General features: G+C 54.4%; 1 protein-coding gene across 2 annotated transcripts in view; it reads right to left on the reverse strand.

The window, feature by feature from the left end:
• The window catches only part of FBXW8 (F-box and WD repeat domain containing 8), a 51,372-nt gene extending 47,462 nt beyond the window's left edge, over positions 1 to 3,910 (reverse strand). For both annotated transcript variants that reach the window (XM_068653631.1, XM_068653632.1), the window contains exons 1-2: positions 3,564 to 3,910; positions 810 to 914 (exon numbers count right to left, since the gene is read on the reverse strand). In XM_068653631.1, the coding sequence (XP_068509732.1) occupies positions 810 to 914; positions 3,564 to 3,875 (417 nt within the window). In that variant the 5' untranslated portion in view covers positions 3,876 to 3,910. The remainder of the gene's footprint in view (positions 1 to 809; positions 915 to 3,563) is intronic.
• Between the last annotated feature and the right edge of the window lie 8,720 nt (positions 3,911 to 12,630).

Below are 12,630 nucleotides of genomic sequence, written 5' to 3' on the forward strand. Positions count from 1 at the left end.
AAGTTGGCAACGCATATCCACAACATTCTACTCTATTTCACAGGGTAATCAGCCCGTGCTGATTAAGTTTGCTTTGGAGACTCGTTCAGAGAGGAGGTTCATCGTTCAGTGTGTGGAGAAACGAGGCAGGGACTCAGTAACATGGGCTGAACAGTCCTAAGTATAAACACGTGCACATTGTGTGTATGGTAGTAAGGCCACGTGAAGAGAAAGGCAGTTTACAACAATGCAAGAACTACATGTACGTCTGAGAACAGACTGCTGAAAGCATTATCTTAAAGCATTGCCAGAGAATAACAAACTAGGGGGGATAAGAATTAGCCTTACATTAAATTATCTAAGACAAAAGTCTTAGACAAAAGACAAAAAGTTGCTACTCCACTTTTCTCTGCAATACCTGTCAGCTTTCCATGGCTCAAGCCTCACACTACTATGTGGGGGAAGCAGCTTTGTTGCCATTCCCTTCTCACTGTAAAGTGCTAATCTCTAAATATTACAGCAAGACAGTCACTTGCTTCTGACTACATTTGCTTGAATCAAAAGATCTTTGGAAGCATTTCTTTTAAATGTTAAGGTTTCACTTATGTGCAAGTCACAAATGCTTTGGTTAACTACACTCAATTGGAGGCCATAAATGTAGCTCAGTTATGACTGCTTTTCAATATGCAGTTTTGGAAGCATTTCCAAAAGCGCAATCAGCTGAGCCACTAGGGCTAACACACCTTCCTTGCATCAAAGTGCCTGACTGTTGCTTGAACGTCTGCCCATTGTGTGCGGAATAAGGGAAGCAAACTGCCAGCAGCACTTACCTGAGCACACCTTCCCAATTCAGCCTTGCCCAAGTACTGAAAGATCTTCAGTGCCAGTTCATAAGGCAGCTGGACATCAAAGAAGGGAACCTCATTTATTTCGTTCTGAAAAGGAAAAAAATAAAAAAAATATCCGTTAGGCTTCTTTACTGCACAACTATATACCACTAAAAGTTACCATGGTATTAAGAAAGGGCATTGTATACTCGGAACCATCACAGGTCCACAAAAAGGGCAGAAGTAATTCTCCTTCTCCATGCCATAATGGCACAACATCAGACAGATGATGCTGGCACAAAGATATTCGAGCTACTCCCTGTTCTCCCTGAATCATGAGGTAAACAGGAGTCATATTGCTAACTGGAGCTAAAAAGCAAATTGAAGAGGACTGCAAGGCTTGTCTGTTGTCAGATGGCGCAGGAAGGCAAGACAAGTTCTAATAAAACTATTGCTCTGAGGTTTCAGAGTCAAAAAGACCAGAAACAGATGATGGAAAACTAACTACTATTTTGATCTTAAATCTGAAAGGAGATGGCAATACTGTTTCTGTCCTTTGTCGGGAACATCAATTTCATTTTTAATAGGAAATGTATTGAAAAAGCTGCTGCTTTAGCTAACTACCACAAAAATACTTCTACACCAAAGAATCCATCACTTACCTAACTACCAAAATAAAACACATATGCCCTAGAGGAGCTTTTTTTCCTTAACTACCTCATTATTAAATCTTCTTGAGATTGCTGCATCAAGAATTGTCCTCTCCTGCATTTCTATCTGGCGACTCCAATTTTCCTATACTACCTAATACAGAGACAGCAAAATCAGCCCATTGTGAGCACTTCCTTAAGTCACTCGGAAGTTGTATGCTCCAGGTTTTTTTTCCTGGTGTCTGCATCCCACCCCTCAGGTGTGTCAGAGCTCCCGACTGTTCTCCATCAGCCTCCACAGGAAGTCAGACAGACTCCAAACCAGGACCATGTTCTGCTTCTTAGTGCTTCTCTAGCCCTGATACCTTTATGTTTTTTTTTATATATATATTTTAAGTAATTATCTTCTATAACAGCTCCTTGCTTGTTTAAACATAGATTCTTTGCAGTGCCAATAAACTGGCAATAATGCGTTTACTTACAGTACAATTACACAAAAAACTATTGTATAATAAAGTGAAAGATGTTAATGTAAAGCTTTTTCCACACTAAAGACAGGTCTATAGACAGCAGAAAGATCAGCAAAGCTCCCCTTAGGCCTTTTTAGCAAGACAGCCTCAGTCTATAATAAACACTGGAACTTTGCACTTGTTCTGTAGTTGCTTGAAGACAGACTTGCTGCTAAACCTCCTGCTCCTGTCCCTTCTCACACATCAGCCTCCTGCACAAACGGCCCCTTCTCCTCTCCCTTCCTTCTCAATGCCCTCCGAACGAGAACCGCTGGCTCCACTCCCTGCTGTGGATTTCCACAAATGCTGTTTTCACATGGCTTAAACTGCACCTATTTCCAGAGAGGACACAAAGCAGCATTAAATAAATAAAAGGGGCTCTAGGAGTGCGTTTCCACGGCCACACGCAGGCAGACCCCGAGCTGGCCAGATGCGAACCAGCCCGCGTCCAGGAGCCACACAACCGTTTTTGAGCAACGCGCTGCCCAAACAAATAAGATGAGCCATTCGGCAAGGCTTATTAGCTCTAGGCGTAGGAGCCCAGGCACAGCACCACTATGAACGTGCTGCTTCCAAATTGGACTTGACTCACTTCCAACCAGCAGAACCTGCTCTGGCTGCACGTACCAAAAGACATCATTGGATCCAGGCTGCCTACAGACAGGCCGGTATAGGCACAGCGCTCAAGACTAACGGCTCCTTCATGGAAAAGTTTAAAAAAAAGAAAGAAAAAAGCAGCTATACAGATTTTTAAACTGACTTGTAGGAGTGGCTTATAGTCAAACTGTAAGCACGGTGCTCATAGTCAAACTGTAAGCACAGGCTTGTGACAAAGCACAAGCTCACACCAACTCCTTCCTAAAGCAATCTCAATGCTAGGGAGAGATCCAGATCTCCCCTTCCTACACCCCAAATCCCCCCCAGCCCGTTAATAGCACAGCGCTCAGTGATGTTAAGTCAGCAGCAGCCCGACTCCAAGTCTACTGGAATGAATCCAAATCTCAGATACTGCCATCCCCTCTGAGACAGATTTGGGCTCCTGTGTACTAATGGAGCGCTAATTCTTTAAATGGATTAATTTGTGCCTTGCAGACAGAAATTTAATCTGTTCCTTTTAATTTTTTTTTTTTTTAAGCAAAGAGTAATTAGTCACAGCTAGGTTAGCGAGAAGCAAGAAGATGGGTTTCCCCCCTAGTTTTCCTACGCTGTAAATAAAATCTCTATTGCATTTAGAGGATTTACCAAAATAACTTTTAACCGGTTCAGAACTGTGTTTAAGACTATTCCCCAATTAACTCCTCGACGCAAAGAATCCATACTCACGCTCCTACTACGCTGCAGCGTCACAGGGCAGGACACCCTTAATTACAGCATGCACATCAGACAGCTTGAATAAGCAAAAAACACACAATATAGCCTATTTTAAACGAATAAAACGCCCCGATACCGCCTCAAAGGCTGGAAGGCAAACTCAGGAGGGCTGAGAGGGAGACTCTCAGACCCTTCAGGGGCCGGCCCCACACCGGGGGCCGCTGGGGGGTCCCTCCGGGAGCTCTCCCCCCGCCGCCTCCCCTCAGCCCCGGCTCTCCCCGTCCTACCAGGTCTCGGATGAGCTGCCCCAGGAGGTCGTCGCCATCCCCTCCTCCGTCCCCCGCGGCCTCCTCAGCGGGGCGGCCGGGCGGAGGGCTGCTGCGGCAGCGGGCCGGGGCTTCGCCGCCATCCAGCAGGCCGCGGGCCAGCACCAAGTAGCCCGGTTCCCCCGGTTCCCCCGGTTCCTTGGGCTCCCCCGCTTCCCTCGGCTCCCCCCCGCCGGGCTCGGCCTCCTCCCTGCGCCGCCGCTTGCCGCCCCCCGCCAGCTCCTCCCGCCAGCGGCGGCGGAACAGCTCCAGCTCCGCCGAGCCCCCGGCCATGGCGGCGGGGCCGGCCCGGCCCAGCCTCCCGCCGGCCCGGCGTGGAAACCGCCCCCCGCGCCCGCCCGTTCCGCAGCGCCATGGTTCCTACCGCCGCCTCCTCTGTCGGTGTTTTGGGGGCGGCCGGGGTCGTTCCCGCAGAGCCGGGGGGGCGGTGGGAGAGGGGCGGTGGGAAAGGGGCTGAGCCCCCCGGGACGGGGCTGGGAGCGGGCTGAGGGGCGCCGCCATTTTGTGGGCATGAGGGAGGGTGCGAGGCTGAGGGGCTCGGCGTGAGGGGGCTCAGAGGGGCTCAAAGGAGCTCAAAAGGGGCTCAAAGGGGCTCAAGGGGGTCTCAGGGGTCTCATAGAGGTCTCACGGGGGTCTCATAGGGGTCTCATGGGGTCTCATAGGGGTCTCATAGGGGTCTCATGGGGGTCTCACAGGGTCTCAGAGGCTTGCAGGGGGGTCGAAGTGTCTCATAGAGGGGTTACGGGGGTCTCACAGGGTCTCGGGGGCTTGCAGGGGTCTGAAAGGGTCTCACAGGGTCTTAGTCGGGCTCACAGGGGGCTCTGCGGGTCTCACAGGGGGCTCCCAGGGCTCTCTCAGGGTCTTGCAGGGGTCTCACAGGGGAATTAAAGGGTCTCTCAGGGAGCTTTGCGCTGCCTCCACGCCCCCCACTTCTCCCACCAAGGTTTCACCAGATGCCCCGTGCCCCTTAGATTCCCTTCGGTGTCTGGGGTCGCGCTCACACCTATGGAGCGGTGAATTCAGCGCTCCACACTGAGGTCCAACACATCAGTCTGCACAAACCTGCAGCTGGGAGGCTTCAGCCACCTTCACACCCCACCAGCATGAGACTTTTGAGGTGTTTTTTGGAGGAAAGGATGTTCGGGGAGGAGACAGTGTCCAGACGAGTCTCCCCGCTATCAGCCTGCTTTGCTTGAAGACGATTCAGGTGATGACTAAAAGCGGCTGCTAAAACATTGGTCAAGGTGCTGCCGTTGCCTCAGCAAATCCAGAGGAGCAGCTTAAAGGTAATCTACACAAGCAGAGGGGCATTTTAGTTCTGGATTTTATTTTTTTTTTCATGTGGATTACCTCATCCTGGAAATGCTGTATTTAGACACCCACCCTTCACAAAAAATAATAAAAAAAAAAAATTGCCTATAAAACTCCCAGTTGGGCTTAGAGGAGGATCTCTGTGGGGTACATACTCTGACTTGGGGAGCCCCGCCGTGGAGGGACTGCAGAGGAAGAGCTGCCCCTGCAGCAGGACTGCTCTGGGGAGGACATGGGGGGAAGAAGACCCCCAGGAGGGTCTCCACAGCCCCCTGTGCTATACCTGGCTGCTCTGCTGGGGGGTGGCAGCAGGCTGCCTGATGGGGAATGAGTCCCTATAGGGAGACTACTGCCCCATGGAGAGCTGCAGGGAGCCCCCGCTGCCATCCCCACAGCTGATGTGTTGTAATAGGGTGTCCTGCTGGGGGGCTCTGCATCCCCCTGGTCAGTCCCTGGGGGCGGGTGAGGACGCCGTGCATGGCTCCTCCTCAGCCACACGAACTGTGGTCAGAATCAGTAATGCTCCGGGTGATGAAATCCCCTCCAGCCCTGTGTAATCCCCCCCTGCTGTCCTCGCCATTCCCGCACTGTCTCGGGAAACTCCCGCACTGTCCCCAGGTCCCTGAATGTCCTGCTACACAAACACTGCCCCTGAACCCCTACGCTGTCCAACCCATCCCCATGCTGTCCCTCTGTCCTCACACTGACCCCCATCCCGCAATGCGCCCCCCCCGTCCTTTGGTTCCCCTCCATCCCTTCCATCCTGCCCGCTCACCCCACAGCCGCTGTCCCTCAGTCTTCACAGCACCCTCCCAGTGTCCCCATTCTGCTCTGACCCCATCCCCGCCCCTCCATTCCCTCTCTGCCCTCCCCATCCCACTGTTTTCGCTGTCCCTCAATTACCACTCTACCCCCTATCCCATTCTGCCCACCCTGTACCTCAATTCCTTCTCTGTCCCATCCTTCTCTGCCCTCCCCATCCCATTCTGTCCCCATCGTGCACTGCCCCGTGTCCTCCTCTGCAACCCTGTCCCTCAATTCTCTCTGCCCCATCCCTCTCTGCCCCACCACTTTCCCCATCCTTCAGTTACCACTGTTCCCCATCCCACTCTGTCCCCTTTATCCTTCAATTCCTTCTCTGCCCCCCATCCCTCTTTTTGCCCCCAGTCCCACTCTGCTGCCCCATCCCTCAATTCCCACTGCCCCACGTCCATCTCTGCCCTCTGTCCTACTCTGCCCCTGTCCCTCAATTCCCTCTCTGCCCCCCCGGTCCTCTCAGTTCCCTCATCCCACTCTGCCCCCCTGTCCCTCAATCCCCACTGCCCTCCCTGTCCCTTACTGACCCCCTGTCCCTTTCTGCCACCCATCCCACTGTGGTCCCCCCATCCCTCAATTCCCTCTGCCTCCATTCCCTCTCTGTTCCCCTGTCACTCACTGTCCCCACATCCCACTTTGTCCCCCCATCCCTCAATTCCCTCTGACCCCCATCCCTCTCTGTCCTCCCCGTCCCTCAATCCCCACTGCCCTCCCTGTCCCTCCCTGCCTTCCTGTCCCATTCTGCCCCCCATCCCACTGTGGTCCCTCAATTCCCTCTGCCCCCCATCCCTCTCTGTCCCCCCATTCCCTCTCTGCCCCCCTGTCCCTCACTACCCCCCCATCCCACTCTGGCTCCCCAACCCCTCAATTCCTCCTGACCCCCATTCCCTCTCTGCCCCCTGTCCCTCACTGCCCCCACACCCCACTGTGACCCCCATCCCTCAATTCCCTCTGCCCCCCATCCCTCTCAGTCCCCCCACCCCTCTCTACCCCCCATCCCTCACTGCCCCCCATCCTCCTCTACCCCCCTACCCCCCCATCCCACTCCCCTCACCCCCTACCCCTCTCCCCCCCCATCCCCATCCCCATCCCCATCCCCATCCCCATCCCCATCCCCACCCCCACCCCCTCTCCCCCCACCCTAGCGCCGCCCCGCGGGGGATGATGTAACCCCCCCCGGCCCTCCCCCCTCCCCCCCCACCTCCTCCCCCTTCCTTCCCCCTTCCCCTCCCTCCCTCCCCCTTTCCCCTTCCCCTCCCCTCTCCCTTCCCCTCCCTCCGCACACTCCCGCGGCACTCGGCGCCGAGCGGCGGCCCCGCCATGTGCCCGTGCGCCCTGCACGGCGGCCCCCCCGCGCCCTGCCCTTGCAGCCCCGGCCGTGGCGAGCGGCCCTCGGCCGCCGCTCGCCTGGTGGCCGCTCGCCTCCGCCGCCTGGCCGATGGGCTCCAGCAGCGGGCAGAGCGCCGCAAGGCGCGGGGCAGGGGTCCCTCGGCCGCCCGCCGCCGCCTGGCCGCCGTCGTCTGCCTGCTGTGCGCCCTGCCGCCCGCCGCCGCGCTGGCCTGGCTGATCCGCAGGAGGAGCCTCTGAGGATGGGGAGCGGGGCCCCCCGCTGGAAAGGAGCGGGGGAGCTGGCGGGATGAGCAGCAGGTGGGGGACGGGGGGCAGGTGGGCATGGGATGGGGGTGAGGGTGGGATGGGGTTGGGATGGGGATGGGGATGGGGTGATGATGGGGATGGGGTTGGGATGGGGTTGGGATGGGGATGGGATGGAGATGGAGCCGGGGTTGGGATGGGACAGGGATAGGATGATGATGGGGATGGGGTTGGGATGGGATAGGGATGGGGTGATGATGGGGAAGTGATGGGGACAGGGTTAGGATGGGATTGGGATGATGATGGGGATGGGGACAGGGATGGGGCAGGATGGGGATGGGGTGATGATGATGTTGGGGATGGGGATGGGATGATGCTGGAGATGGGATGGGGACGGCACTGCTCGGCACGGGAGGTCCGGCCCCGCACTGCCCGGCGCGCTGTCCGCGGTACCGGCTGCGGCGGCTGAGCGCGGCCCCGGCAGCGCGCGGAGCCCCGGGCTGCGGGGACGGGTGGCGGTAGCACCGATCTCCTCCGCTCCCTTCTCCCCTCGTCCCTCTCTCCCCGTCCTTCTCACCCCTCTCTCCCCTTTCCTCCCTCCCCGTCCCTCTTCCCTTTCTCCCCTCTCCCCTCTCTCTCCCCTCTGTACCCTTGTCCCTCTCTCCCCTCTCTCCTCTCCCCCCGTTCCCCTCTCCCAGCAGTCCCCAAACGACCCCTTTTCCCTTCCCCTAACTTTCACAGCTTCCAGCCCCGTGCCTTCCCCCCCAGCCCCCCCGTGTTCTCGCTGTGCAGTTTTGTCCCCATGCCTGCACTGAGATCCCGGTGGGGATTGGAGCAGGTCCCGTGCCAGCCCAGGGGCACAGAGGATGCTTGCAGCCCCCTGCCCCGTGCCTGTGAGCCCCCAGCCCTCTTGTGAGTGGAGGAACTTCCCCGTGTCCTGCCATCCCCTCTGGGCTTTAGAGCCACGGGTGCTGCAGGACACCCACCACTGAGGTCCCTGGGTGCTGGGATTTCCTTGCAGGACCACCCGGAGGGGCAGCATGGGGCTCTGCCTGGCTCCCCCTGGCTCTGTGTTTTGGTTAATGCCTCACCCGGTGCTGGAGGCTCTCCCCAAGGGCAGTCCCAAGCCACAAGCCGGGGAAAAAAGCATTTGAGTGCAGTTACCTCTGGTTCCCAGAGCACCCTCTGTGCCCTGGAGCCACTGAGCAAACCAGCAGGGAGACAGGAGGTGCCTGGTCCCGTAACCCTCCTCATCTCCCTGGGCTGGGGGGGACAGCTCTGCACCCTCATCCCTGGGAGACCCAGGGATCCCACAGGGATGCGGGGAGCTGGTCCCAGGTGCCATAAACTGTAAGGTGCAGCCCGGGGCAGCTGGGGGGCTCTGAAGTGCTCTTTGGGACATGGACCTCCCCCTGCAGACATGAGGAGCAGGGGCTCCTGTTTTGGGTGCATTAAATTACATCTCTGAATGCCTCCCGGAGTCGTATTCCACCAGCTCAGGAAGGACTTAGACAAGACCCTAAAATAAAGCGGCCAAATAATGCCACCAGTGCTGTGGCCGACCTCCTACAGTTAGTTTTAGCTGGGCTGTTTGTGGTCATGGGCCAGACCTCGTCTGGCAGGAGTCAGGGCTTTGCGTATACTGCAAAATGTCTTGTGTGCTTTTTAGGTGCATGAAATGTAGTCAAAAATGCCTGCATAATGCGGGGAAAAGTGTGGTCATCTGGAGAGTTTAAAAGTAAGGATTTCCAGCAGGTGTGTGTGTGTGTGCACGGCGTGTGTGTGCACGGGGCTTGTTGTTTGTCGGGCTGAGCCACGGCTCCTGTGGCTGTCAGCGGGTTCAGCTGCTTGCAAAGATTTCTCTGAAAACAAAACCAGTCTTTAGTTATTTTTGGTGAACCAAAGCAGTGCCAGCAGTGTGGGGCAGTGGGGCCGTGGGCTCTGCCTTCCCTTCCCATCACTTTGTGGCAAGCGTGGTTGTAATGTTTGGAATCAAACCCCCCTGTCTCGCTTGTTTGTCTGTGCTCAAAAAAAGTTGAAATCCGACGGGAGCTGCAGCGATCTCCCTTATCTAGTGTCTCGATCTCCCCTGTCTCACGTCTCAAGTGGCCTTTTCTTTCTTACCAGCCTGGGGAATTCCCTGCCCCGGCTGGGAATTGATCCCACGCAGAGAGGTGGCAGGTGAGAAGGGCTGGCAGAGCAGCCTGCGCCTGTTTGGATTTTAAGTTTCTGTGAAGGTTTGTGTAGCTTTGGTTAGGCAGATGATTTTTTTTCCCCCTGATCTCGTGCAGTGGAGCCCTCACCTCTGTCTGGCTTTCTGCACTTCAGGCCCAGCACTAACCAGTTGCTGGTAGGGTGCTTTGATGAAGGCGCCGTGGAGGAGCGATGCGTTATCCTCAGCACAGCCGAGGCTCCTTCAGCATGCACAGCCCTTCCTCGCAGCTTCAAAGGCTGCCGCAGACAGGACGTGCTGAGCTGCCTCCGAGTGCTCTGGGGCTTCATGCACGCAAATACAAATGTCAGTCCCTGCAGAGGTCCTTGTGTGCGAGGTGAAGCAGTCTCGGGGATACAGCAGGCAGGGGTGGGAGAGGAAGAATAAGTCCCCTGGCTGCCCCATGCGCAGACCTGTCCGACTCCCGGCAAGCTTCTAGGCACAAGTGACCAAGCTGCAGATGGAAACACAGTGCAACCCCAGAGTAATAAATATATCCTCTGCAGCTCAGTTTCTGTGTTGTTTTTGCTGTTTTATTTTCATTAGGAGTCTTCCTGGATAGCGCTTTGCTCGCTCCAGTGGAGACAGCTGATCATCTGCAGCGCCTCAGCGCTCAAGTGAGGATGGGTTAGATTTAGAAGAGATGTTGTTAGACAGCAGCGTGTTATTAACTCAGCAGAGTATTTCTGAACAAAATTAGGGCATCCTCAGAGACACTGTGGTGATAATAACTTTGTTCTGCAACAGGATGGAAAGCCCAGGCTTGTGATCCTGGGATTTCATAGAATGGGTCGTACGAGGAGAGTAACTTGTGCACCTAATGAGTGTGCTGCCAAGTCAGCATTTGGCTTGCGATCTAGTGGCCACGGAAGGAATAGAGAAGTTAGTTCGGGGAAAGGGCCACTTTCAACTTGGCTAACGACTTGAGCTCCCCTCCTGCTTTTTCAAGCAGTAACAGTGTTTGTCCTTAGCAAACGGGAGCGCACGGACTGTTTGTGAGGGAGAGGGGTGGTGGTTGTTCCCACAGCTCCTCGTGGCTTTACGCAGCTGTGCGGCTCAGGAAATAATCCTGTATGCTGGGGAACCTCTGCCTGCACAGCCCCCAGGTGATGGTGCCACTGGAATTGGGATTAGGCTGCAGCATGTGACCGACTTCTGTATCTGTGGACCATGCCTGGGATTTGGGGATGAATGCTTTGCAAATGGCAGTTTTATAATATATAATCTGACATCACCTTCAAATATCCAGCCAGGGCATGAAGTATAGTTGTCATGTGCCAGTTTGGCATGGGATGTCACTTGTATTTTGCTCTATTAGTTCAGAAGTGGCAGTGTATTAAAATCAAACCCTACATGTCCCTGCCAGCCTCGCCAGCCTGGTTCTGCGCCCACTGTGTTGCCAGTAATTCCCCCCGCTGTTTGCTGCTAGGTTCACGCAGAGCCACTCTGTCCAAAGTCTCAGTGCAGTTAATTATCTGTATTAAAATTGGGTTGATAAGATTTCTGGAGATGTCACACTGAGCTGTGCAGGAGTGCAGAGAAAATTAAGGACCAGAGGCAGTGCTGCTAATACAGGGGGAAGCCGGCTGGCTCAGCAGCGAGCTGCGGCTTTGCAGGAGGACAAACATTCAGCGTGTCGCACCCTGTCTGCCTCCCTGACACAAAGAGCCCAGCGCTGCCGTTTGTCCTCCTGCGACGCCAGGAGGGTGAGGGAGCCTGCTCGTCCTGCTGGCAAGCGTCCTGCTCACAAATCCCACAGGGCACCCTCACCCCTCGCCCCAGTTAAATTGTGCAAGTAAAACCTTATACGCGAACTTTCATGCTGAACAAGCAGCGAGAGTTTTCAAAAATAAGCAGCAGCCCAGAAATGCCTCTCCCCAGGCAGGCTGTGGCCAGGCAGCCCACTCCTCCGTGGGAAGAGGTGAGCCCCTGATATTTCTTTACCCTCTCTGGCTTCCTAAATCTTCCCATACTAAGACCTCCCAGACGCACTGTTCTTCATGTTCTTCTCGAGTAGATCTGCTCTTCTTTCCTCTTACCTCCCGAGCCCCCTCCTAATTGTTTTTTTTTCTTTTTTTTTTTTTTTTTTGTCTTCCAAGTTACCCTTCTGTCTCCCACAGAGATGCTAATGAAGTGTGAGTGTACATGGATGCGGGCTGCTGGGGAATTTGACAGGGCTCTTGCCCAGCCCTTGTTTCCTCATTAACCTTCTGCTGCACGAGGAAGCAAGAGCTTCGTCTCTACCTCCAGCTTTCCCAAGCCCTCGATTATTTTTTTTCCTTAAATATACTCATAACTGTTATTTTGTTTATTAGGAGTGGAACAGGTGCCAGCTGAATTGCCTGTGTAAGCCGTTTAGATCAAGAAGTGACATGCTGGCACGTTAGCCGTGAGCAGAGCTCCTTTTGCCAACTGCTTTAGGGGACACGAGCTCAGGTTTTCCTATGGCTTTGTGCAGGTGGTACCCAACCGTGGCGCTGCGTCCTGCCTCTGAATGAAGATTAGTTAAAGAAGTGCTGAGATCAGACCAGGGACCCCCTGCCTGAGTTGTTTCATGGCCAACCTATGCAGCATCCCGGAGAAGAGCACCTTTCTGCCTTTCTTTTTTCCATAAACACCACCTTAGCAGGCTGTGTGATAAAATTGTAGAATTTAAGGCTGGAGAGTTCAAAATAATGGAGAAGCCTAGACGTCCAAATTATTAAAAGCAATGGGATGCGTCAAGGCTGACTGAGATGGTTTTGCAAGTATCGGCCACCAAAATTTGTCATCTCACAACTTATCGTTTCATCGATGAAACGAGTAAGGGCAACTTTCTGAGCAGAGGCTGCATCTCCTCAAGTGACCAGGAAGAAGGGGATACATCACCAAAGGGAACGTTAGTTACCATGAAAAATTCCAAAGCAGATGATTTTTATTTTATCTTTTTTTTCAATCCTTGTTCTCAGTAGACTCTGTTTTTCTTATAGGAAGTCAGCTGTAATTCCTTCTTTTCAGGAATAAGTGAATTTTTTCTGTAATAGTGGACAATCTCCCAAGAAAGTTTCAACGCTGTACGAATGACACCTAAAATAAACAAATTCTCAGCAGCTCTAT

The sequence above is a fragment of the Anas acuta genome, chromosome 17, assembly GCF_963932015.1.
Source record: "Anas acuta chromosome 17, bAnaAcu1.1, whole genome shotgun sequence".
NCBI lineage: Eukaryota > Metazoa > Chordata > Aves > Anseriformes > Anatidae > Anas > Anas acuta.